This window comes from Acanthochromis polyacanthus, chromosome 17 (genome assembly GCF_021347895.1).
Source record: "Acanthochromis polyacanthus isolate Apoly-LR-REF ecotype Palm Island chromosome 17, KAUST_Apoly_ChrSc, whole genome shotgun sequence".
NCBI classification, from domain to species: Eukaryota; Metazoa; Chordata; class Actinopteri; family Pomacentridae; genus Acanthochromis; species Acanthochromis polyacanthus.
Window position 1 is genome coordinate 10,779,511 of NC_067129.1, and position 23,555 is coordinate 10,803,065.

The 23,555-nt window shown below is 39.4% G+C and overlaps 1 protein-coding gene across 1 annotated transcript; it reads left to right on the plus strand.

The window, feature by feature from the left end:
- Positions 1–3,636: 3,636 nt before the first annotated feature.
- ufm1 (ubiquitin-fold modifier 1) lies at positions 3,637–16,192 on the plus strand. Its single transcript, XM_022209976.2, has 6 exons — positions 3,637–3,682; positions 3,785–3,841; positions 7,717–7,774; positions 10,863–10,902; positions 12,689–12,721; positions 15,443–16,192. Coding segments are annotated over exons 1-6 (264 nt in total). The 5' UTR covers positions 3,637–3,680; the 3' UTR covers positions 15,517–16,192.
- Positions 16,193–23,555: the final 7,363 nt, after the last annotated feature.

Sequence of the window (23,555 nt, forward strand, 5' to 3'; positions counted from 1 at the left end):
ATATGATTATGTAAGCCTTTCAGACAACAGAGTAACTGTAAGTCCTAAAGTCTTTCAACTGACATCTGTGGAAAACATTTTCTATCGGTACGAAAAGTTATTTGTGGAGAGATTTTAAATAGACTGTCAGTTGAGGACAACATGAGGTCCAAGAGGGAAAAACATTCTGCAAGAGCAATCTGCAAATCTATTGTACTGGAGCTACGTCTTCAGTAGCAGCAACCTTGCATAGGCTCTCCTCAAACGTTGACTACCCCACACACTGCAACTTATCCATCTGTAGCTTTGATGAAAACAATTAAGCAAGCATTTCTGTCTACCTGTCGTATCACACCTACTGCTGTTGGCAGCTACACGCACAGTGAGTAACTGCAGGACGTTACCTAACAAGAGGCAAAGAAAGAATAGTAAGAGTTCATCATCTTTTGTAGTGACTGTCCTTTTGTAAATAATGTGCAGACTGTCATTTTCCACCGAGCAAAATGAGGAAAGAAACAACAAAAGAGACACTCAGAACTATCAGAGACTAGATTTAGATCATTTAGTTAATTGTAATAATGGAGTTTCATCATATGTACAGTGCTCCTTTATTGTAAAGGACACTGGTTTCAACTTCAACATAATACTGTTCCAATGAGTTGAAGTATGAGTTACCCTCCACTACTCAGCTTTTTTTTCTCCCCAGTGGTAAAGGTCCTGTTTGATAAGCTAAACCCAGTCTCTAAATCCTGTCTCAACTGCAGCACCCTATTAAAAATAGCAGCAAGCTAAGAGGTTAGGAGCTCCAGTATTAAGGCATTAATTCTGAACTGCCTGCCTGTCTAAAGCACCAGACTGTGCCGGGTCTATATTTCAACTGTGAAAGAAAATCAAGGTGTCAAATGTCTGTGATAAACCAATAAAATCAAGAAATGTGCAGCTTATCGAGCAGGCTGCCTTCTGATTTTCTATCAGCAGCGAGTGTGGAGACATGCGAGGTTAGGAAATGAATGAAAGCAACAGATTTCAGATCATATCTGCAGTCTTTCTTGAGTATTAATACACCTTCCAGGTCACCTACACAGCTTTCAAAGTAGTCTTCTGTACATAAGTCATGTTGATAACCAGCGAATCAAGCTCTTAAATTTCATTTACACACTATTCATGATTGATATTCATGATGTTTTGTTTTTCATATTGGATCACCATGGCAACCTTGCCCTTTTCCTCAATGGTAGATGATAGAAATATGTCAATTTTCCTGTTGATCCAACAACAGTTATTATCAATTATCAGTGGCATTCTGGATCAATGAAAATCACAGCTGCTGCATGCACACAACCACACGTATGAAGCATACAAGCCTATATACTCACATATATAAGCAGCAGCACTGCTGCTGATTACTGTTATATTTCTGCAGGTAATTGGCATTGACATTTTCTCTTTCTGCTCAGGGGCTTTTGGTATGTTAATAAGCTCTTTCACTGGCGGCTACACAACGTGCAGAGTCCCGTCGCTGTGTTTTGCATTTTGAACGCACCCTCAGACTGCCTCAATGAGGATGATGGACAACTGTCACTTCCTTCGAAGCAAATATTTCGTGGACTGAGACGGCCCATGAACAAACTGTTTCTTTGTGGAACTCCTCCTTCTGATTATGCAGTTCTCATCATCATCAAGGATAATAAGATCAGGAAAGAAACTTCAGCCTGAGTACTTCTTTATAACTGTGCCCTGAATATGCCGAATTAAGCGACTACTTTTATGTAAATTGTAAAATGTTGAATAAGAATATGCTGAAGGAATTGTCTGCTTAATGAGATTTTCAATTTGTATACAAAATACAAATACAGATTTGACACGTTAAAATGGCTTACTTGCAAAAAGGATTCTGCACTATATAGTTTATCATGCTACAGCCATCAACATAATGTCATCAGAGCAGTTGTTTTCCTTTGTTATTTCTCCAGCTTACTACATCTTCCTTTTCATTTGAGTTATTTTCCGGGGAAGTCTCACCACTGAATTCCCAGAGCTATGTGCCTGAGTGTCTGCACTGTAACTCTGAGTCATCATAATATGTCTGACCCCATTCTCTTTGCCAGTTGTCACTGCACCGCCTACACAGCATCACCCTTTCTTTCTTTCTTCAGCGCCAAGAGTCGCACTCACACAGGCAGAACCTCACACATGACTTTAAAAATCCTCTGTGATTTCTTAGATTAGTTGTGTGCTTAAATAATGTAAAGACCAGTTTACAAGCTATCAGAGGCTTCAACTGCATCTCACAGCCTTTCCCAAATGGAGCCGGCTCAGTTTCCATCACATGGCCTCTATGTGGAACTTCAGTCATATTTGGCTGCTTTGATCCTTCTCTGCCCCTTCACTGACTCCTGTTTGATGACCTTTTACCTTCTTTTTTTTTTTCAGTGGATCTCACTAGATGTTCTTAACCACCCACAGCCACGTAAGAGAATCCCACTGGATACCGCTGATTTAAATTTATCCCACCAAGTGAGAATCTCTTCATCCTGTCTTTAAACAAATAGTTCAGGAATAATATAAATTTCAAGTTGCAAATTAAAATATCACACACATTTTCCCTTAAATTGATCATTTCATTGCTGTCGAATCTGTTGGATCGCATGCCTGAACAGCTCCATAATCACACCATGATGCTTACATTCTTATTGGAGCTACACAATCAGACATGAGGTGAGTGGAGAAAGTGTACAGTCTATCCTACTCTTTGGATAAATGCTCATATGCCCATCCATTTCCAGCTACTCAGGTATGTAGTCATTCAAAGCCAGAATAAAGCAACTCATGCAGTCTGGTTCATGCTTTCTGTTTGGATTGATGAGATCAGTGAACAGCTTGACGTGGCTGACCTCGATAGTCAACATTTTCACACATTCATAAAAATGGTGCTTCTGAAAATGGCTTAGATGACACAATGTTGAAATGCTGCCACTGTGGCCAAACAATCCAGTCATCTGACACACTCTCTGCTTTCAGCTCAGCATTAACCAGGCTCAGACACTTGGCCTAAGTTTAATGGTTGCCTTGTTGCAAAGAAACACGTTAAATCAAATCCTGTATGAACTTAATCAGGCATGAATGATTTTTTTTTTTTTTTAATCAAGCACTGGCCTACTAAAGCCACACAGTGACCTGACTTGTTTCTTTTCTTGTCAAAGTTAAATTATCATGATATAACTTAAAGCACAGATTTAGAGGTACATGTTTGTCCTACCTGCAACATCCAGGGCTGATAACTGGCTTCCAGGCAACAGAACACACACAAACAAAAATCACACATACTACTCTTCAGTTCACCAAGCAAAGTGATAGAATGCTTCCTTCTCGATTGATTTAAATAGGCCTCGAAAAAATGTCAGTGCGCCTCTCATTGATGTTGCGCCTTACTGTTGTCATTTACGGTAACTTTTAGGTGTTCGGTATGAATGCCTCTCCGTTTTAAGCTTAAAAGATGCTTTAGAAATGCTGTTAAAATGCACTGTTTTTACTGAAAAGTTTTTGTGTTTACCAAGAATTATCTGAAATGCACATGAAAACAGTAAACATGCATATTTGTTTGTCAATATTGGTGCTACATGGATGACGTGTATGTGTGGGTCTTTCGCTCTTCCGGGTTTGTATAAACAGATCGCAGACGGAGCCGCCTCGCCCAAAACATGTGAGATTTTTGCCCTTTTCGTGTCATTTTTCAATGAATGTATTTCGTATTCGTTAGCTAGAAGCAACATGTTGATAACGGCGGTTTCGTTCTCTTCTTTAGGTCTAAAGTAACGTTTAAAATCACCCTGACGTCGGACCCCCGGCTGCCATACAAAGTGTGAGTCCACTGACAGCTCAGCACTCACGGCTATAACGGTGCATCCAGCTACATTTCGGATATATTTTAGCAAGTATTTAACATTTACAATCACCATTTTCGCAATATTCTGTGTTTGAGTTGGTTACGGAAATGACAGCTGCCGTATTTAACCTAAACGTCGTAAAATACAATCAATTAAAGAACATCTGCCAGTGTAAAGCTGTGATTCACATGCTGACACTAAATCCACCAGATAACCGTTTAATCACAGTTAACTTCCCCTTTTTTATAATACAGCACTACGGCACTTTGTGAGCTCTGCATCTGCAGGCATCTGCAGGTTGTCATCAATAATAATAATGACTCTTTGTCTTTACATGATCAAACTATGAGGCCACTTTTGAGTCTTGGGACAGAACTGTAGCTTTAACAATAATACCAATACACTTAATGATAATACGTACTATATTGATGTGTAAATGCACATCACGACAAGCTGATGTCTTTCCGTCAGAACAGAAATCACGGACAAGAGGAACAAAGGCAGAAATGATCAAAACTGTGGCTAAATGAAAGATTGATTAGGCTTCTAGACACATTGTTGTGGCTGTGCTACTTGTTTTAGCCCTGTGCTGTTCAGTTGGCACCATATCATAATATGAAGTGATTTGCAGGCACTTTACATAGTAAAGTCAAATATCATGCATATTATACAGGGAGAAAAACATTTCCCCCATTAGCAAACACTTGATGACAGCAGGCACAGTGGGAGCTTCAAAACACAGACGTCAATAAAATCAGTGGGCGGTTGTCCTGTTTGGTTAATAGGACCCATCATTTCCAGGAGTGCCACTGTGTGCCAAGGATAATCCATGTCTGCTGTGTTTTGTCGCAAACAAGCACAGGCGTGATTGAAGATAAATATTCAGCTTGGGAAAATCATTCAGTTTAGTTTGCCGCACAATGTTTAATAACTTCCTTAGAATTGTATCTGTTTATTCAGGTTATTTAACAATTTTCTAAATCTCTAAATATGCGAATGAGCTGTTTGACACATATATCTCCTAGCTACCACTTTGTATGAGTTGGATATTATTGTGCTATTTGCTGTTCAGTTAAATGAATTTAAATTCAGTTATTTTTATCTAGCAGCAACTACCAACATAGGTAATCTCAGGACACTTTACATCAGGGGTGTCAAACTCAGTTCCTGGAGGGCCACTATCCTGCATGTTTTAGATGTTTCCCTCTTCCAACACACCTGATTCAAATGATCAGCTCATCATCAAGCTCAGCAGAAACCTGATAACGAGCCTGATCATTTGAATCAGGTCTGTTGGAAGAGGGAAACATCTAAAACATGCAGGATAGTGGCCCTCCAGGAACGGATCTTGACACCCCTGCTTTACATAGTGAAACTTAACTATATTCGATTACAGAAAGAAGCTCAGTGATTCTTTTTGCAGAGCACTTGGTAAAAATGGGAAGAAGAGACTTTCTTTTAACAGGAATAAACCTCCAGCACAACAACAGTGGGCAGTCTAAGGCACACCTGTGCACTAATCATGGTGTCTAATCAGCATCTTGATATGGAACACCTGTGAGCTGGGATGGATTATCTCAGCAAAGGAGAAGTGCTCACTATCACAGATTTAGATAGATTTGTGAACAATATTTGAGAGAAATGGTGATATTGTGTATGTGGAAAAAGTTTTAGATCTTTGAGTTCATCTCATAAAAAATGGGAGCAAAAACAAAACTCTTGCATTTATATTTTTGTTGAGTGTAAATACATGGAGAGAAAAAGAGAGTAGAGCAGACAAGAGGTGCTCGGGGCACCACGGGAATCCTTCCAGCTGCCAAGGCATAAAACAGCGTAACTTAGGAATGGCTCACGATAATATGAGCCATTACTTACTAGAGCTTGACTGATGACTTGCCTGGCAGATTATTAGATTCAACATTCAGCATTTCTACAGTCATTGATGATGCTATTTTAGAAAACTGATTCCCTATGAGATACAGTAATTTAAAAATGAACTACTGTGACTCCTGTAGAGCTATTCGTCTCTGTCTGGAGTCACTCTGGTTTTGAGCAATTTCCTGCCCACAGCACAAACTTATTGGTTTGGCAACAGCCTGCCAACACTGAAGGATAAACATTGAGTTCTCTTTGCTTAAACGTATGGAAGACATAAATGAAAGAAGGAATTTGAACAAAGGTTTATGTTATTCTAAATTTTGACACCAAAATCTTCATTTTACTGCGAATGTGCATCAGTTCTAAATAGTGGTTATTGGTCGCTGTATCAAGAAGTCTTCAGCTTGCAGTCAAAAAATAACAGTCAAAATTAGAAAAGCACTCAGAGAGCACAGTACTCCGCCAAGGCGGCTCAGTCAACGTATCATTTCGGGCTGCAGAAATCTTTTTAAAAACTTGTTTATTCAGACTGTAAGCTGCATCACTGCCACAATCTAATCAATTGGTCCTTGTGCCATTTCTGACCTTCCCAGAAAATTTCATCCAAAGCCGTTAATCTGTTTTTGAGTAATGTTGCTAACAGACAGACAAACCAACGATGATCGTCACATAAATCTGCCGAGGCTCCACCTCCTTGGCAGAGTAAGAAGTACATCCAGTGGCTACATACATAGGTGATATATTTGAAAACATTTCAATGGATTTAAAGTCTCACCTTTGACTAGGCTATACCATAACTCTCCATTTATTTTGAACCATTCCTGTGTGGTTTAGCTAGTGTGCTAAGGATCAATATCCTATTAAAAGGGCCACTTCAGAAGGCCTTGCATTATCTTGATAGTTGTATCTATGACTGCAGTGCGATAAACACAATGTGGGAATGAGCTATACTTTTGCAGAAAACTATTATACCACAATAGATTAAACACGTGTTGACAAAAAGTGATGAAATCCATCCACAAAGCAGTGTCTTTTTAACAGACATTTTTCCACTTCACACGTTGGTCAGAATTTCCAACACGGCTTCAAGGAAGTGATTGCAAATAATTACCACCGTGCAGACTACTCTAACCTTAACGCGTTGACAGGTAGCTGTTTCACTAATGAGATCAGACAAGCCTCGCTGGAGTTGTTAATGTCTTAGCATGAACAAAGGGATAATAATGATAATGAAGTATCACATTAGTCCTGTCAGATTGTCCTGTACTGGATTTGAGCACATAATCATTCTGTTCAGTCACTTTCAAAAAAAAATTACCACTCGTTCCCAACTGAGATGCTATGCTGGTCTTCAGAATATGACAAGTTTTCATGTTCAATCATAAAGCTGAAGCTTCAGCCTGTGCTTGGCTCCTCTCTTTGCTTCTCGCTGCTGTAACTGGCTACGTCGATTGAATTTGCCCTCAGCCACCTCAGTTCCCTCTGCATTACCTTACTTGGCAATAGCATTTCTGGCCTTGCGATTTTTTTTTTCTTTCTTTATCTTACATCTCAGTGAAATGCGTCTGTTGGTTTGTGTTTTGGGAGGTCTCTGCTCCCCACTGCAGGATTCATTGGAGAAGCATCCAACTGAAACTGCATTGTGTGGAGCTGTTTATGCCACAAATGGTTTTGCAACCTCTAACAGAAATGGCTTGAACAAAAGTAATGTTCCACTCCATTTTGCTTTTGTTCTCTTGCCTCTCTGTGGAAGTCAAAATAAATTGCCAGCTCCAGAATTGTACTTCTGAGGCTGTAATGGTCCAAATGATTGAAACACTCAAGCAGCCATGTGCTTGTCAATCGAAAATCTGGTCATTTGGCAGAGAGATGGTCTTTATTTATGAGGTCCTCCTGCTTTAAAAAGGAGGACTGTTTGGAAATAAAGTCTGGATTTTATTGTGTTGAAAATCCTGTTTGTTGTTTGTTGCAGACTAAGTGTCCCAGAGAGCACACCATTCACGGCAGTTTTGAAGTTTGCAGCTGAGGAGGTAAGCTTGCATACAAATCTGCACCCATCAGCCATAACAATAAAACAAGTGATGTGTGATGTAAATAGCAATGATTATCATAATGCTGCTATGATAGAAAGGTGTCAGAACAGACAGTACATCACAGCTTGCTGTATAGCTGCAGAACAGTCCAAGTGCCCGTGTTGACCCCTGTCCATCACTGAAAGCGTCTAAAATGGGTGCATAAGCGTCAGTACTATGGAGCAATGGAAGATGGTGGCCTGGTCTAATAAATTATGGCAGAAAATGGCAGCAGAAAGCACTATGTGAAAAATGCAAGCCACTGAAGACCATGTGACGCTCTGGGCAATGTTATTCTAGGAAACTGTAGCTCCTGGAATTCATGTGGACGTTACTTTGACATGTACCACATGTTTAAACACTGTTGCAGACCATACACACCCCTTCACAGCAACAGAGTTCTCTTTCAGCAGGATAATGCACCCTGCCATGCTATAAACATTGTTCAGGAGTTTAAAGAACATGACAAAGAGTTAAAGACGTTGACCTGGCTCTCATTTAAGTGGTAGTTGCTAGAGGTACGGACCCGTACTTTCCATTTGCCAATCAGATACGCGAGATCTGGTCACGTGACTCCCGGTAGACGCTGGAGGTACGGACCCGTAGCATCGGTACTACAGGTACAGACCCTAAACCTGACCCTAACACTAACCCTAACCTTAACCTTTGCTTACCTTTCAACAGTTTGCAGTGGTTAGCAGCTTCTTGACTCGTGAGACTCGCGTAAGGGTCCGTATCTGTCTGGCAAATGGAAAGTGCCGTATCCATAGCCCACAGGCTACGGGTACGGGTCCGTATCTGTAGACACTACCCATTTCAATTGAGCATCTGTTGGAAAAGTTCCAATCCATAGGCCCCGTCTCAGAACTTTCACAGTTTAGATAATGTGCTGCTAAAGCACTTAATACCACAGGACACCTTCAGAGGTCTGTGGACTTCATGCCTCAACAGTTCAGAACTGTTTTGGCAGCACAAAGAACACCTCCACAATATTACACATCTGGTTTTAACCCTTTATGGTGCAAGTGGTCATACGTGGTAACTTCCACACACATTAAATATTTGCCTCTCAGTGAGGTCGAGACGCATGTGGGTTTTCACCCAGCCAGTCTTTGAAGATCACTCTACATTGCAGAACAGGACATCGTGACATTTGACCAATCAGCAGAGGCCTGGAATGTATCAAACTTTCTCTTTTGTCCGAAGTTGGAAGTTCTCTTCCATGTTTTTGGTTGTATCATCAAAACTAACTATGGTTATTTGACGAAACTCAACACATTTTATGGTTGAGTCATTGTTAAGTGATGACATATCTGTTTCTTGGATTTTTAAAAAAAAATTTAACCACCAACAGGCAAGGAACCATATATGGTGATGTCACTGAAAATTTAAAATTTTGAAAAATGTCACAAAGTAAAAAAGTCTTATGTCCTCAAATAACACTCTGGGGTTGAAATTTTGAATTTCAAAGTATTTCAATGAGTGACCTTTAAAGGCTTAATATCGTGGCTGATCTGTGTGTAGTGCATGAGAAAATATACTTGAGACCGTTTACAAGCAATATCGTGTAATGACAGTGTGATCCAGAGAGAGCACTGACAAGTTTATTCTTCAATATTCAACTCTGAAAAACCTTCTCAAAAAATGAAATCACTTTTGTCGGTCACAAGGGGAAAATCATTCAGGTTTGTTTTGGTTTGCTTTGTTTTCTATCATATATCACTGTGATTTTTGAAGCTTTATAATTAGGCAGATCATTATAATACTAAACCAACACGAAGTCTTAGTGCTGGGAGTGTTTTGGACGCTGGATGCTATTTTACCATATTTTTCCAGTCATCCAACCGACTTGTGTCTGATTGAAAGTATTCACCTAAGTTTTAATGAGTGCGTCTGTCTACAGAAGCCGCATAATGTCTCCACGTGTCTCACACACTTCCCACACATAACTGTAACCCAGAGCCTCCTTTTAGGCTTTGAAGTCTGTTTTCTTCCATTTAATGTGCGTAAACAGACACAGCAGTTCAGAGGCAGAATACGTCCTGATGGGGGACCAAAGCTGCTGCTGAGGTGCTGATGTGCTGCCTTTACAATGTGTTGACAGGGTGCTAATTTGATTCTCTTATAAAGCAGCATCCTAAAGCAGCACCATTTTCATATCCTGCTTAGCATGCAACAGACTCTCTGCGGGATGGCGTTTAAAAGGAAAATTGTTTAAAAATGATTTGTTTTGCACAGAATCACTGTTTGTCGCTCGTAGATTAAAGTGTGATTGATGGAGCGACAGCTAAATTGCAAGATAAATCTCAAAAGTTTTCCTTTAAGACTAACAGGAGATGGTTCCAATAAGCGATATTTTATTTGCAATAAATCATTCATTTCTAAACTGAACCGTGTTAAATGTGTATTGCTCATGCTACCTAGCAGTAGTTTGGCTAGCTGTGCTTGTATCTCCCTGGTGACAGACTGCTCCCTACATCTTTTCGCTGCAAATCCCACCAGCCCACATCCTCTTCTGTTGAACACTGAAGTAGGACATGTATTGTAACGGTGCTGAGTGATTTTCTTCCAGAATTTCAAGCGTGGCTATCTTTCCCTCAGGCTCTCTCTTAAGTGTTTGTACGAGCGCGTGTGTGTGTGTGTGTGCGCGCCGGCGTGATTATGTGTGAAAACGCAAAACATTTGTGTGTTTGACAAGCGTGAAAGTTGGCAGACAAAAAGCCGAAACAAAACTGAAAACAAAATGCATAACACTGCATTTTCTTTTCGCTTGTTTCACCAAGTTTGGTTCTGAAGGCATTGTAACTACAGCTCCTATTTTCAAGTTGTCACAAACAAAATCAGGGAATGTCAGAGCGCTGACTCACTGAAGCTTTCTGTTTTCATGTTTTTTTTTTTGTTTTTTTTCCCACACTGTGTCTTCAGCCCAAGTGAAATTGGGTTGTGACACGTCCCCGATTATTTAGCCAAAACTGTTTTCGCTGCCAAAATGTCAAGTGTCAGCGTCTGTTGTGATCATTTGTATCTGCTTCAATTTCTTTTACAGTTCAAAGTGCCATCAGCAACCAGTGCAATAATAACAAATGGTGAGTCTGGGGGAGGGGGTGAAAATGGTTCAGCTAATGATTGTGACGCTTGAGAAAACACAAAGCGCAAAAGTGACGTGTTTACGAGCTTGGCGGTTATTAAGGACTGTTTTTGCTCTTCTTCGGCGACAGTCTCATTCTTTTAGACACCAAGAGTTTTGAAAAGAGATGTTTGGAAACTTTTTCAGCCTCAACAAGAAGCTGGGAGGGTTTGAGGGAGCTTTGACAAAACCAGAGGGTGGCAATCTTCGAATTACAATTTGTGGAAGGAAATAAACCGATGCTTGAAATCATGTCAAATCACATAATTATATATTGATCAGTGAAAGCGAGCACGCAGATTGCCATTTCAAAATATTGTCATCTTCTTTTTGCATTTTTTTTAATGCAATTAAAAGTAAATATGGTCAAATTTGCAGTGTGTCTGAAATATTTGGTAACTGCCATTTCCAGGTAAACAGAATATATGTGAGACAAAAAACAAAGTACTTTTACTGCCATATTCTGCCCTCCTTTTATAAGCTGAGATTTGAGAAATGAACCTTAAATATTGCCTGAAATTCCCATCATCTTTCTGGCTGCCGTTGGAATGTTCTATCTTGCTGCTGTCCATTATCAGACATAAAGATTCCTGTAATATAATCTCAACTAGGGGCTTTTATCTGTAACATCATGTGAGCATTGTGTGGAAGAGAACATTTATTGATTCACTGAGTTCAATTTTGATCAGCAAGCAACTAACATACAGCAGTTTTAAGTAATTACTACTAATTTTCCTTCTGCTGAAAGTTGAGCTTAAGGAGCAGGTGATATATAACCTTTACTGGTATTTATAACACATACCGGCCTATAATTGCTACAGTATTTTAAATCCACATTAGAAAATAGTCAGCTTGCCAATTAGCACATGGCATGGAGGGTTATTAAAGGTGAAAGATTATACGGTTCAGAAGTCATCTTCTTCTACTGCTACTAGTAATATTTCATAGTTTAGTTTAAATAAGATGATTTGATTAGATTTTTTCAAATGTAACTTAAACTATTTAGGTTAAAATGAAACTAAATTCAAGAAATATGAACTCACAAAAGGCTTCCAAAATAGTGGCATGTCAGGAAAGAGTTTGTCCAACAGATGCACGTCTGAAATAGTCTAAACCTGACAAATATTCTACAGGATTCATCCCTTGACAAGAGATTTTATCAGTCTTGTAACCACAGTCGTGATATTCACCAGAAAAAATTGCAGCAAATTGTCTTAGTGGGTGTTGGAAGGGAAATTGTTGGTTTATTCATTGTTTCTGAGCTATTAAACTGCACGGTGCCACATAAAAACTGCAGCTTTTATTTATTTATTAATTTTACTCTGTATCGATGGTGTCAGCCAACAGAGGAAAGCAAGTTTACAGAACAGCCGTTCACAGTATGTCTAATGTATTTTCTTGTATATTCCGAGTCTTAAAAAGATGACATTTTTAGGCAGCTGTGGGAAAACGTTGGAGTGTTTCCAAATGGCACTGAGATAAGGCTGTTGTTATAACTGCTGAGATACGACGACCGTGTCAAACATGAGCCTGAGTGTTATCAGAATTAATAACTACTCTTTTGTTATTTCTGATGGAATCCCCTGCTGTTGCGACATGCTGTCATTTTTGTTGCCAGTGCATTATTATGTATAAACTGGTGATGTTGTTAATTATCTTTTGCATTTCTTTGCTGCCTATTTGCACAACAATTTTCCCTGTCTTACACTGCGTTTTTTCTTTTTCCTTCCGTGTTTATCTTGCAGACGGAATAGGAATCAATCCTGCCCAGACTGCAGGTGAGTTGTTCTGCTGTTTTGTAGCCCGTTACAGTTGTAATCTTTGACAAGCAACTTTTGTATCCACAGAAATGTAAAAAAAAAAGAAAAAAAAGCACATTCTGGTTCTGTGCCTCCACTATAGCCACTCTGGTGGTGTAAGATGTTTTCGTTCCTTCTATTCATTCCCGTTAAGGTGCCTGAAAGCCTAATCAACCTCGAGGCTTTCTTTTATGCTCTTTACCACTTGTCACTGTGCTTTCATCAAAGCATTAATAACCTAAGGCTTTAATTGAGAACTTCAACAAAACATGTTTCATAATGCACTTTGGTTATTCCGCAGGCATCGGTTCAATAGTAGAAAAGATTAATCTGATAAATCCCTCAGAGGCACTTGTCTCTGTGGGCGGTTCTACAAAGACAGCAGAGAAGAATAAGGCTTAATATGAAAAGCTACACCTGAGGAGACGTAACAAATTGATCTGGGATCAAGCAGTTCCAGCTAATGTAATTAGGACTTTTTAAATCGGGTTTTAACATTCAAGTTTTTATTCGTGAATATAAATATGGGCTCAAATTCAGGTCAACGAGATTTTGAACTTGCTAAGTGATGTTCACAAATAATTCCAAAGTTTGCCGTCTACCTGAAGGCTACTACACCTTTCAGGACCTGCAGTGAGATGAACCCGTTTGCTGTCTGTTTGGGCAATTTTACATGCGATTATTTGCAGTTTTAAACTTTGAAATTGTTTGTACATGTCACTCTTGTAGCTCAAAACTGTATTAATCCAAATTTAAGGCCACATGTGACAGGAAGGAACTATTGATTCTGGCACATATTGTAATTTGATTTATGGTATTGTTTTTAAAATCAGTTCAATATCTACTGTGTAGTACATTTAAAATGTGATGGAGAGTTGCCATGTGCGTTATCGTGAAAAATCTGACTGTCACACAAGGAGGACGTTCACACGCTTTTGTAAAACGATTGACAGAATAGTTTAAACCCTCCGTCAGATGTTTTGCTTAATTTCTATCCTAAATCACAGCCTTCACAGTTTAATTGCTTTGTTTTAAATTGCCATTTTGTTTTAGATTGACTAATCATTCACCCCAATTCAGACCAGAACGGGGACATGCATGATAGTGAAAGTCAAAATGTTGCAAAGAGAAAAGCTAAAACAGTTACCGCTAATGTTACCAGCATGGCAAAGTATTGTAGTGACTGACTCTGAGAGGTGCAGTTATGAAGACTGATGCTGAAGGCTTAAAGGTTGTTTTTCAGAAGGGCAGGAGTGTCATGACTCTCCCTTGGGAAGAATTTTTAAATTATTTTTTAAAATATTGCGAGGCCGGATCTGTCCCTAACCCATAGATGGTAATATAGCATCATAATGCATGAATTTATTGCTATTAGCCCTGCTGAAATAGCATTCCACATTTACTGTGGTGCTCAAAACTGCATTACATCAGCACTAAAAGGGAAAAAGGCATTTGTGCAGGCAAGTTAGACTTAAGTCTCCAAATGAAACTCCCTAATATAAGATTTAACTACTGAAGGGATCTTAATTTACCAGAAAACGCTCTGTTTGAGTAAAAATCAGAAGGGTTAGGATGGAAATAGACTTTACAGATTTAAAGAACAAAAATGAAAAGCACAGAGAGGCAGTCTTGAATGTTTAGTGGAATGAAAAAGTGACCTCTGACTGGGGGCGAAGAACATGCAGCAATTTGTTTAGTCAGAATTCATTTGACTTCAGATTCTCACTTTATTGCCCGTGTGAATCACTTTTTCTTCTGTGTCAGCCTCCTTGGTGTTTCCCTGAGGTTTCTACTTAATGTGGAGCCCACCTTCTCCTTATGTAAGTCATCATTCTCATCCAAAACTGGTAACGGATGACTGAGTTTTCTGCATAGAGCGCTATACGGTAATGCCGGCTTTGACCGAAGGCGAAATTGGGTCTTTTCTGCTAAGAAAAGAAATAGTGGTGGGCATTCAAAACATCTTTTTATCTGCGTTACACTCATGCTGTGTGCTGCCAAGAATAGCCTCAGATCAGACACCTTTCTGTCAGATTGCCTCTTTTCACCCACCCCATTCACTCTACCTCGTGTTCAGAGGACTGAGTACACAGCGGAGATTGATCTGGTGTAATTTTACAATTTCCCTTTTTCTGGATAAGGACAATGCCACAGTTTTTTTTGTGGCATAATAACAAAGACGCACATTCCCTAACTGCTCTGGGAATGAGTTCTACATGTATGAGCTCAGTGCGATTGCTGTTTGAGTGAGAAAATGAATGAATGAAATTGGTGCCTGCAGTGGCATAATGCAATATTAAAAGTTATTCGAATGATCTTGCGCCTTTGTGTGCTCATTAAACTCCACTTTTTGCTGAATAAATGGTTAATTTAGACAGACAAACTGAAAATTGCGCATCAGGAATTTACCTGATATTTTCCATCAGGTATGTCTTTGACTTCAATTTGAAATCCTTCATATAATCATGATGTGAAAACCCGAGTTGTGTGCAACTTGAAATTAGAGATTGCATATTCTTGACTATTATTTCAAAGTGGAAGCTGATCAGATATCAAATCAGTTGCAGAAAGAAGTAAAAAATTCCCTCCTGACTGGTGTGTTACCATGTTGTTGGCAGTTTTAGTGACAATAAAACCCCTTATTAAAGTGCTCTGCTTATAAACTGTGATCTTTATATGGTGCTCTGTCCTGTGTTGCAGGGAATGTGTTTCTAAAGCACGGCTCAGAGCTTCGCATCATTCCCAGAGACAGAGTGGGAGGACAGGGAGACTGATGCTGCTTTCCTCGTTGACGGCATAATGACTCACGGCAGAATCATATAACACTTGAGACCCAGGAAACACCTCAGCGTGTGCCGTATTTATTTTCTGGCCCACAACTGACAGCCACTCGCATAAGACAATGAATATTCACCTTATCAATGACGTGCAAATACATTTGTATGTTCCCCTGTGTCTTCGGCAGATACAAAAGTTTGGAGTAACACCAAGAGACATAGATACCAAATAAGTAATAAACACAGCAGCAGTGGCATCATGGGAAAGATTTTCGATTAACAACAACAAAGATTAACAAACAACATGGACAGCAGCAGCTTTTGTATCTTTGTAAGTGACAATAAACAAAATGACTAACAGGACATGTCTATTCTGCTGTGTGTACTTTTGTTTTTATTAGCATTGTGAGTCCATCGGTGTTAAATGTTTTAATTTTTTTTACATATAACATGACTTAAGAGAAAGTGTCACTTTACTAAATGGTTGCTAAAGAATGTAGTTATCTGTTCACATTACTTACTCGTTTTTAATGTCAGACACTTGTCAGACAAGTATTCCTCACACATATTAGATTTGCATTATGGATCTGTTCTGAACTTGTATTGTGGACCAGATTCTGTGTCTTCAAATTAAAATATAAAACTATTAAACCGAACTGTGCAAACAAATGGATCTTTGCTGCCCTCTGTCAGGTTCAGTTTGCACTCCCCTGAATGCCTTGACTTGGATTTCGAGCCACGTGTTGTGCATCTTCACAGAATACATGGAGAAAGTCTCCACTGAGTGTGTTCATTATGAAGTGATGAGCAAGTATTGAGATAACAAGGCAAGCGTCCAAAAAGCTTCAATTAAACTGCAAAATGTACTCCGGAATGTGTCACAATAGCTTTTTTTTCCACAGCAATTAACACTGATTTTCAACTGGGAAGTAAATGTTCAGTGTTTGCGTTCATTTATTCTGAGTTATTTTTCTTGGTAATTGAAAAAAATCAATGGGCAGATTATTTACTGTCATATCAGGAGTATGTAGATGATTAAAATGACTAAAGAGCAATGTGTGGACCAGTTTTCTGTGAGATGTGCTTTTTAAACTGATTAATGCGAATAAGCAGTTTATTATCTCCACCATATTAATCAATATCATCTGAGAAGGTCTGATTCATTTGTTTCAGAATTGGTTCTCCTTTTCCACGCCGGATAAACCAAAAGGAGAAAAAAAAGATGCATACTTGGTAAAGAGAAATAGGGTTGAGAGAATAATGGAGCGTGCATGCAGTAATACACCAGAGAAAGCTCACGGTTGTGTCTCACGATCCATTAAGGATGCAGACTCCGATGGGGGAGGAGCAGGAGGCCCATCACAAATGGATTTTCTCATTTATTTTAATCAAAGTCACTGCTGGGCACATTCACCAGAAATTTACTTTTGTAATAGGAAGACTGCAGAGTGCCCAGAATGCAGCAGCTGTTATCTATCACGGTGGAGGGGAGCGGTGGTCTACAAATTGCCTAATTACTCCATATATTTGCAAAAACAATATTTGATTCCACTCAATATGTGTAGACGAGTGAGGGGGGGAAAAATTCTAATTTTTAAATTCTGTTTGGAAAAGTTCCCTATTCTCTGAATGTTTTTTTTTTCTTTTTACATGCTGACTATACAAGAAAAAAGATTACATGGATCTATTTAAATAAAAAAGAAAGTAACCAGCTCATTGGACATCCTCTGAATTTGTGCTCTTTAAGGCATGAAATTAAAATTTCACGCTTAATTAAAGTGTGTGCTACAGTTTAATATTTATGAGAGAGATGGTTTAAAAATGCCTCATAATTGCATTGCATTTTCCTGTCCTGAGCCAGCTGCAGGATGTCAGACTGAATCTCCAACAAGAGGAGAATTCTCGAGATTAAAGCATAGATACAGTCTGTGGGTTCGCCTCCACATCAGCAGTAGCACCGGTCCAGGTTCTGTTATCTGCTGTCTCTGCTGTCCTCCAGACAGGTGCCACATTAGACGATGGCCGGAGAGTTTCCGTGGGAGAAAGTGAGGAGGGAATTTATATGCAGCTATGGATTGATTCATCATTTTTGATGCTAAATGGAGGAAATGAGAGGAGGTGTTTTAGTAGGTGGACAAGTGAGCTGCTTTTAACTCAGCGTGAAACACTTGGCCACTTGTTGAAACACTCTGCTGTTTGCAGATTTATTCAAATTGCATTACAGAGTCTTAATAGAGAAAGAATCAGTGTTTGACACGTCAGTATTTGCTTCAGTGTGGTTTACAGCTGTATTTTCTGAAACAATAGGAGACGTTTGATTGATGCTGACACATGAGAAGTGATACAGTTCCTTTGATAACCACTGATCCTGACAAAGAGCAAACTTGTCACACTGACTGATCGGATTGTCTTGAACCAAGTTAGAGAACGGTTTGAAGTCTCTTTACTCTGCTGATTTGAAAATGGAAGACATGCAGAGAAGCAAGGAACATGAGGCTGACACGGGGACGACAGTTTTATTGATCGGCTGTGTGAGAAGCTGTGTGTGTGTGTGTGTGAGGAAGCAGATAGAGAATCAACTCCACTTGCCATAAAATGGATTTTCCCATGGACTCTTCTGTCTGCTTTCCCCCTAGTCTTTCCCACCACTTTATAAATGACATGGTGAGTTCGCACCTTGGGCTCCCATTAGAGGCAGCCAATCTAAAATGAAATCAGTCTCGGCGTGGATAAGAGCATCACCACGGCCACAGGTCAGTGAGCCAGATAAAGAATTGGAGAGCCGAGGCATTGGAGGCAGCCTCCCTCTGACAGCACACCCAACTCATTTTCACTCCATTCTCACACATCAGTCACTCAAACGTGTAACACGCAGCCGTGTGTTCAAACTGCGTCCCACGGAAGCTAGAACCTCGATCACCACATGAGCACACCCCGGTAGCATCACACCTCAGGGATACTGATAAAAAGCCATCTGAGGGCCACATCAAGATTATTTAATAATGTGAGTGACCTAATTCTGCCCCCTTCTGTTGTAAATTTAGCATAGCAGCTGGAGGAAACCCCGGCATGGAGGAGAACAGACGTGTTTGGACTGCTCTCTTCTTCAGCTGAACATCCAGCAATTAAATCTTGATGGAGAATTTATATTTAGGCACCAAGCATATTTAGACATGCTGCAATTTCCTCTAATTTCGCACACATCCCTGCCAAAAGCCACTCTTTTTTATCTGATCATCTGATGTCCTTCAGGCTAAACTGAGTCGGATAATGAGCTCTAAAGTGGGGTTCCATTATCTCCTGGTTTTCAAATATTAAAATACACCCAATGACAGGTGTTGTCTTTCTCATTGGTGCATGTTTTTACATAAATGTTCATCATTGTTTGAAATTTTCTGCATCTTTGATGCTACTAATAAGTAATTTTTACTTAAACCAAACTCAGCATTTGTTGTTTTCTTTTCAAATAGTAAGGCATTTGTAAACGATATGAGTATTGATATCCAGCCAATATCTTTCAAAATTTGTTAATGTGGGTGGCAGACAGCCGAGAGGTCCTGGGTTCAATTCCCAGCCTGGGATCTTTCTGCATGGAGTTTGCTTGTTCTCGCTGTGCCTGCATGGGTTTTCACTGGGTTCTCCAGCTTCCTCCCACAGCCCAAAAACATGCTGAGGTTTACGTGACGTTTCTAAATTGTGTGTAGGTGTGAATGTGAGTGTGCTAGTTTATATGTCTCTCCATGTGGCCTGTGATAGACTGGCGATCTGCCCAGGGTGTCGCCTGCCTTCACTCCTCAGCCAGCTGGGATAGGCTCCAGCCACCCGACAGAGGATTAAGCAGTGTATTGAAAATAGATGGATGGATAACATCTAGAAAATAAGCCCACATACATAAGTGTTGAATGATAATAGACTAATTTATTCAGTATACCAAAGGTGACTTAGGACCTGGCTGTCTGATGAGTTCACGGATATTTCTTTCTGCTCCAACCTTTCTCTTTCGTGGTCCTTTGCTGTTTGTTTGTTTGTTCGTTTTTTTCTCAATTACATCTCAAGAACTATACGTAAACTGAAGATTGTTCCATGACCCAAATCTTTTTCTTTCCCATTTGCGAAACAAAACAATCCTTATTTCCTTTCTTTAATAGGACTGGTCATACTGACTACATGAGTGTACCAGTAGAACAGATACTGTCGTACTCTAACCTTACTGTGGCCTGCTCTTCTCGTTGTCTACAAGATGATACTAAACTTAAAAGGAGCACTGACATGTACTATATGTTATTGTTGTACCTAAATAGTGCTAATATCACCAAATAAGACAATTTACTGAATTCTTCTTACCAGTAATGTGGATAAATGATGCTTTACAATAGCAGGCTCAAAGCAATTCATTTGATGTGCAAACGTCAGGTTCACCAGTCAGTACTAACGGCTTTCTACAAATGTTTCATTGAATCAGATATCACCTTCAACATCTCAGCCTGGTTTGGGTCCCTATCCACCATCCATCACAATCCACTAAACAAAATTATAACAATGAGCAGTAAAATAATCGGACTGGAGCAAGAACCACTCATTAGCATCTACAACAGAAGGACAAAACTTAAAGGAACACAGATAGCATCAGACACCACTCACACACTGTACAGACACTACAGTTTGCTGCCCTCAGGTCAGAGATACAGGTCACTCATTTTTAAGACCAGGAGAGCCACGTCAAGTTTCGTGCCTACATCCATCAGACTTATGAATGATTGAGCCTTTTTATCTATTTTGTTGCCACCTTTTCAAATCTTTTTAATTATTTATGTATTTACTACTTCACTTTTTGTAAGGATAGCATGTAAGTTTTTTCATCTTACATTTTTATCAGTCTTCTTATCTACTATCTCTGGTATGTTGGACGTCTTGTGTGTATAGTATGCTGCTTGTGTTTATTATGGATATTCTTTTTTTTTCATGTATGTGATTTGTATGTACAACTTACACACAGATGCTCTGGCACAAATGAAGTTCCTAACGGAGAAATAAAGTTCTTTTGAATTTGAATTGAATTGCACTTGGTTTTTGTTCCAATGACATGAATGCCCTGTGATTTTACAGCACCTGCATTGTTCAAAGAGAAAACTGTCCAAGTTCTGAAAACCTTTGAAAGTCGTCAAACTAAACATTTTTTCGCCTTTAAGTTAAGTGGTCTCCTAAATCTGTTGAGGCAGTCCTACAGCTAATCTTTTATAATCCCCTCTTTCTTTCTATCTCTTCTCTCCCTGCACCAACTTTCTGCACTAATGTGTAGAAAGGGCTTGTGGGAGTATTAATAAATCACTTGGAGAGTGTATTTTAAGGACACAACAGCTGCTGGCTGAGTCTGGTGTGTGTTATGTCCATACAGCTCGGTCAAAGCAGAAAGAGCACATCTGAGCTTCAGTCTTACTTTTCCAACAGCAGCTCATTTAGGCTCAGTGATGGCACGCTGGGAGTGTGTGCAGGCGGACTGATAGACTATAATTTAGAGCTCCACAAATACTTTGGAGTGGATTGGACACTCATGGTGTCGAGATAATAAATCCTTTGGTCATCCCCGGGCTTTTTCTTGAGCACAACCATTAGACTTTTTTTTTTTTTTTTTTCTGAAATGGAAATTTGACATAAATTTACTTTTCTTTTAGGATTAATTGTAATCACTGTGCTGGTCCTTTAAAATTGAGTGTAACCATTAAACCACATTTTGTTGTTAATCACCAAAAAAGCTGCAAAACTTTTCAGACTATTCTAATTTGCCTCAAGTGTATTTTTGTGTTAAGTTCTAATAAACAAATGCAAACATGGGATACTAAATGCGGGAAAAAATAAACACGTTAAACATTTAATTGCAAAATAGTCATTGTGAGTATCTAAACTTAGTAAAGTTGATATTTAGTTGAAAGCAATGTTGTATATTCAAAAAGAGCCAGCACTATTAGAACTATTAAGCAGCATTAAACATAAACATGACATCAAAATGGCTTATCATTAGAACAGCCATGAACAAAGCTGGAAATGCCATCAAATATTCAAATTGACGATACTAATAATCACAGGGCTTCCAAATGCTTCCCCTACACATTTGCTGTTGTTAGGAAAATCATTACAAACTTAGGATGAAACCAGATCTAAAAGTAAATACTCTCTTCTGCAACTTAAAGCTTATATTTTGGGCTCAAACAGAAATCCTTCACATCACAATCTTTTGGGAAAGTGTGCAAGTATCACTGCAAACATACAATTTTGGAAAGTTTTCACTGAAAACTCTCTTTATTATTGCTCACATTCATCTATAAACATGACAGGCTGAGGGGGCTGCTGTGATCCCCCACATGAAGTTCAGTTTATTTGCGAACTTCATTATTCAGCCTGTGAAAACAACTGTATGATATCATCTGTGATTCTGTAGAGAGATAAAGATACAAACTGGAGGTGTGGGTTTTTTTTTCATGCAGGGAGATGCTGAAGATGTGCCTAAGTGGTTAAATCCAGCCTTCATCGCCGCCTGGTAAAGTTAATCCCACTGTGGGAGGCTTATCTCTCTGCTGGAGAGCGTCAGAGGCAGGAGGCTGGAAGGTTAAGCAAGGCAGGTCAGCCTCCGTCTTGCGAATTTAGCTTTGTGAGTGTAGACTTGTTAGATCTCGACAGGCTGAATCATCCGCATTGAATTAAAATGTACTTTCAGCGAAACCTTGAGACGGTATTGTTTATTGTGGACATCAAATATATAGATATTATTTTTCTTTGCTATGTGTGTTTTTGCTTAAGCAGCTGTTCCTCATCGTTCACTTCTTCGTCTCCCTGTGCAGTGCAAGTTCATCCAAAGCACTACAACTTTCACCCAGCTGAGTGTGTTTGCCACACAGCTACAGTGAAATCTAATGTGACTGCTGATAAGATAAAAGCATTAAAGTCACTGCCTTGAGCAGTCTCTCTTCAGTGGAAGTGCCGCACTGATATTAAATGTCACAGACTGTGTGTGCAGTGTGTATAAGTGTGTAGAGCAAATGTTGGTGGACAAGGAACAGCTCATTGGAACAGAGGAAAGAAAAGAAGAGGAAGGGTGTCTTACAGAGGGCTGTTAACCTTCAAACCAGCTGCACTGTCGGCTCTGACTCCTAGCTAAGCTTCGACAGCCCAGACTTTGTAATTAGGCTCTGCGGCTGCAACAGTGCCACTTCCACCCAGTTTCTGTGAAGGATTTATCTCTACAAGGTGGACAAACACAGTGATCACATGCATGCCTGCAATGTCAAATGTCAGCATGCAAATCCTCACTGAAATTAGGCGGGATGTGGACTGCTTTTGTGTGTGTTTGTGTATCATCTACCGTCTTTGATGCCTCTCTACATCGTTCTTAATACCTCTTGTGATGATAATACGGTAACGCTCTGATTCTTTTTACCACTTTCAGCCTTGAGCCAGCAACAGCAAATAGCTTTACCATGATCAGTGGAAGTAAATCACTGTGGCATAACACCAGCATGCCTTATGGTTCAGAAAAAATTCTGTTATGACTCAAAACTCACTACTGGATGTTTTCTGTTCATTCCAATGGGATAAATGTCAGTATCTGATCATCTTTAGCATTAATGCCTGAAATGCTGAACCACTCTTTACCAGCAGAGAGCAGTAGTTTATTAAAAAAGTAATAGTGCCTGGCCTTTGAGATGGAAATCTAAAAGAGAATTTTAAAATCCTTAATCTGCTATATTCAGATTTAAAGGGAACATATGTGCTTCTCGTCCTCCTCAGATGCTCTGATGATACAGTAAGACAGCAAACACGATGCAAGATACTGTGATAGTGTTCATACAGCCTTAGTTGGATCTGTGTAACAAGTTGTTTCTGCTTTTTCTTCAGGAATATTTGGAATATAAACTGCTTATTTTGTTCTTCTCTGTACAGATTTTAGTCTTATCTGTACTTATGTTGCAAAGGTTTCATATAAAAAACAGAAAACAATGAAAATCTTGAATATATTGTAAGAACAATGCTTTAAAAAGTCT

Bases quoted from the DNA above. Each gene is read 5' to 3' on its own strand.
- ufm1 (XM_022209976.2), top strand. The intron at 3,842-7,716 runs GTGAGTCCACTG...TGTTTGTTGCAG, and splicing joins CCCCGGCTGCCATACAAAGT to ACTAAGTGTCCCAGAGAGCA. The intron at 10,903-12,688 runs GTGAGTCTGGGG...TTTATCTTGCAG, and splicing joins CAGTGCAATAATAACAAATG to ACGGAATAGGAATCAATCCT.